The sequence below is a fragment of the Pygoscelis adeliae genome, unplaced genomic scaffold (assembly GCF_000699105.1).
Source record: "Pygoscelis adeliae isolate BGI_AS28 unplaced genomic scaffold, ASM69910v1 Scaffold294, whole genome shotgun sequence".
Lineage (NCBI taxonomy): Eukaryota > Metazoa > Chordata > Aves > Sphenisciformes > Spheniscidae > Pygoscelis > Pygoscelis adeliae.
This window is the reverse complement of record NW_008824722.1, coordinates 1,588,710-1,591,566: the sequence shown is the minus strand read 5'-3', so window position 1 is coordinate 1,591,566 and position 2,857 is coordinate 1,588,710. Positions and strand designations below refer to the sequence as shown.

The 2,857-nt window shown below is 66.2% G+C and overlaps 2 protein-coding genes across 2 annotated transcripts in view; one reads left to right on the top strand and one right to left on the bottom strand.

The window, feature by feature from the left end:
- Nucleotides 1–2,539, bottom strand: part of GOLGA7B (golgin A7 family, member B) — a 9,036-nt gene extending 6,497 nt beyond the window's left edge. Inside the window, exons 1-2 of the mRNA XM_009323306.1 lie at nucleotides 2,535–2,539; nucleotides 1,205–1,295 (exon numbers count right to left, since the gene is read on the bottom strand). Coding sequence (XP_009321581.1) covers nucleotides 1,205–1,295; nucleotides 2,535–2,539 — 96 coding nt within the window. The remainder of the gene's footprint in view (nucleotides 1–1,204; nucleotides 1,296–2,534) is intronic.
- A 137-nt stretch (nucleotides 2,540–2,676) lies between these two features.
- The window catches only part of SFRP5 (secreted frizzled-related protein 5), a 2,752-nt gene continuing 2,571 nt past the window's right edge, over nucleotides 2,677–2,857 (top strand). Inside the window, 1 exon segment of the mRNA XM_009323305.1 lies at nucleotides 2,677–2,735. Coding sequence (XP_009321580.1) covers nucleotides 2,677–2,735 — 59 coding nt within the window.

The following is a 2,857-nucleotide window of genomic DNA, read 5'->3' as shown; positions in this document are numbered from 1 at the left end:
GCACGGCCACCACCACCCCTGCCCACTGCCCGCCCAGCCAGTCCTGCTCCCCTGGGCCAGCCCGGCCCCAGGGTGCCCCCAGCCGTGCCCCAACCTCCCTCAGCCACCCCTAGGCAGGGCCACCCCTGTGGAGCCATACTGCCAGCCCCGCATTGCCCTTGTGCTGGGGTGCTCTCTCTGCCGGGAGCACCCTGGGACACGTGTCCCTGCACAGCCAGCCCCAGCGTGCTGTCCCCTCCTGAGGGTCCCTGCTCCCCGGTGGCTGCAGCCCATGCCTGGCACTGATGCACCCCAAAAGCCAGGAGTCCCAGGAGCCTGGGATGGGGCTGGGACAGGACAAACAGCTGGGGGGACCAGGAGGACAGGAGGGAGCCCACCCAGGCCTGGGACATGCATCTCTGCCCACAGCAGCACCCAAAGCTGCGGCGGGAGAGGGAGCGGGGACACAACAGGAAGAGGTGACCAGGACCCTGCTCAGCATCTCATTTCCCGGGAGCCTCCTGCTCCCCTGGCTCAGAGCTGCTCTGTGCTACAGCCAGGCACAGGTCCCTGGGGAGGGCCCAGAGTGGCGAGGGGGCACCCCCAGGGGATGTCCTCTTACCATGCCACCCTGGCTGGCTGTCCTCAAGGTCCCCACCGTGGAGGGGGCAGCCCCTATGGCCCCGCTTCTGGTCCCACTGCCATGCCAGGTGACACGGGCAGTGGCACAGCCAGCTCTCCAGAGTGACAGGCGCAAGTGTCAGTCCCCCAGCCGGCTGCGCTGGCACAGAATGGGGACACGGGCACCAGAGCAGCCTGCGCAGACAGGACACAGGGAAGGGTGCCAGCTCCAGCTGCCCTGGGGCCATTTCCTTCCCCAGGGTACAGCCCAGATCTACCTCCCCTGGCTATGTCTCCCCCCCAGCCCTGCGACAGCCTGGGTGGGGAAGGGTTAAGGAAGCAATGGGAGTGCAGCAGGGACCCCTGCAGAGCAGAGGCACAGTCTCAGCTCAGGGACAAGGCTGCCAGGACACCTGGCAGGGTGGCAGCAGGGGATGGACACCCCTCTCCTGGGGCCAGCCCTGCTCCCCCCAGCATGGCCATGCTGCCAAGAGGTGACTCAGTGGCTCTAATGAAGGCGTCATGACAGACAGGGGGGGCCAGGCCAGCAGGCAGCAATCCCCTTGCTCCCCTCGCTGCCCTCCAGCCCCGCCAGCCCCCTCACCTTCATCTGGTGGGGTTCCAGCTGGCGCAGGGTGCTCGGCACCCCCAGCACCTTCCTGGGAGGGACTATGGGTGCTGGGGGCTGGACCGGCCTGGGGGACAGGGAGGACTGAGAGCCAGGAACTGGTCCGTGGCCAGAAGCAGGACAGCACCAGTGCTGGCAGTGCCACGGGGACAGCCTGGGGACACTGCATACCCGTGGAGCAAGGTGTGCTCAGCATCCTGCACACTGGCAGCTCCATCCCGCACACGCAGGCTCCCTCTGCCTCCACCTCCCTGCTCTGGCTCCCAGACCTCACCGGTCCCAGCCCAGCTCCCATGGCAATTAGCTGATCTCCCCAGCTGCCCTGCCCCGGCCCATCCATCACGGATTAGCTATTTTCTATCAGCATTTATCTCCAGGCAATCTCACTCCTCCTGTGACAGCCCGATGCCTCCAGCACCCTCCCTCCTGCTACCGGGCAGCCCTGATAAAGGGCCACTCTATCTTATCATGCTCCCCAGCAGTTACACATTAATGGTGCCATCTCCATGGCTTGGCCAGGGCGGGATGAACTCAGCCCACCCTCAGTTCAGCAGCAAGCATCCCTGGGTGATACAGTGACGGGCGCTGCGCCCAGCACGGAGGGCATGGGGAGGGCAGGCAGGCTGCAGGCAAGTGCAGGCCATGCAGATGAGGTTCCCAGCACAGCCCCAAAGCAGATGGATCCCACTGGGGCTGGGGGGACAGTCCCTGCCCTCAGCCCGGGGCAAAGGGCAGCTGCTATCGCTTGCCTGCACCAGGCTGTTTGTTCTGTCGCCCATTAACAGAGCCGCCTTATCCGGCAGGCAGGGGCCGGAGGCGGCCCAGAGCCCGTTGGCCAGGCAGGGGCATTGATCGTAGGAAGGGAAGGGGGTGCCCCAGATAACCCCTGCAGACAAATGGGTTTCTAATGGGGTCTTGAGCCTTGCACCCCCTGGCCCAGCCCATCTCCAAGAGGATGGGGGAATGTGGCCCTTGCAGGACTCGCAGCGCTGCCCTCTCTCACCCTGCTTGGGCTCTGGCTCTGCCTGTGCCCTGGGCACCGGCAGCACCTGCGTGCAAGCCCTTTGCCAGGAGGTGTAACCCCAGCTACGCCTGTGCCGAGCAGACCGTGGGTTGCCTGGGATGCATGCTGGCAGGACCATCCATGAGGAATAAGGACCCCATGCTCATGGCATCAGCTTGGCATCGATGCCACGCATGGCTCCTGGCAGGGGGGCAGCCCAGCTGCCCCCAGTGCTGCAGCATGAAGCCTCTGGGGTGCCCTGCTCCTCCATCCCCTGCACCCCAAGCACCCCCAAACCCATACCCCATGGGGCACAGGAGACCCTGGGAGGCATAGGGTAGGAATCCCCTGCCCCATGCCAAGGCGTGCTTGTGGGGTGCCAGGCAGGACAGGGGCAGAGGGTCTGGTGGATAATGGGGGCACCCTGCACCAACAACATATCCCAATGGGGCAGGCAAGCCAGCCCTTCCAGAGGGCATCGCCCCAGGGGCACACGGAGCCAGGGTGGGCTGGGGCGACTGCATGCAGGGGGCTCCCTGGGAGGGCGAGGGGCATGGAGCACCGTGCACCCACCCGGCTGCCCCAGGAGGGAGGGCTGGGGCAGCAGGGTGGGAGGGCAAGCGGCA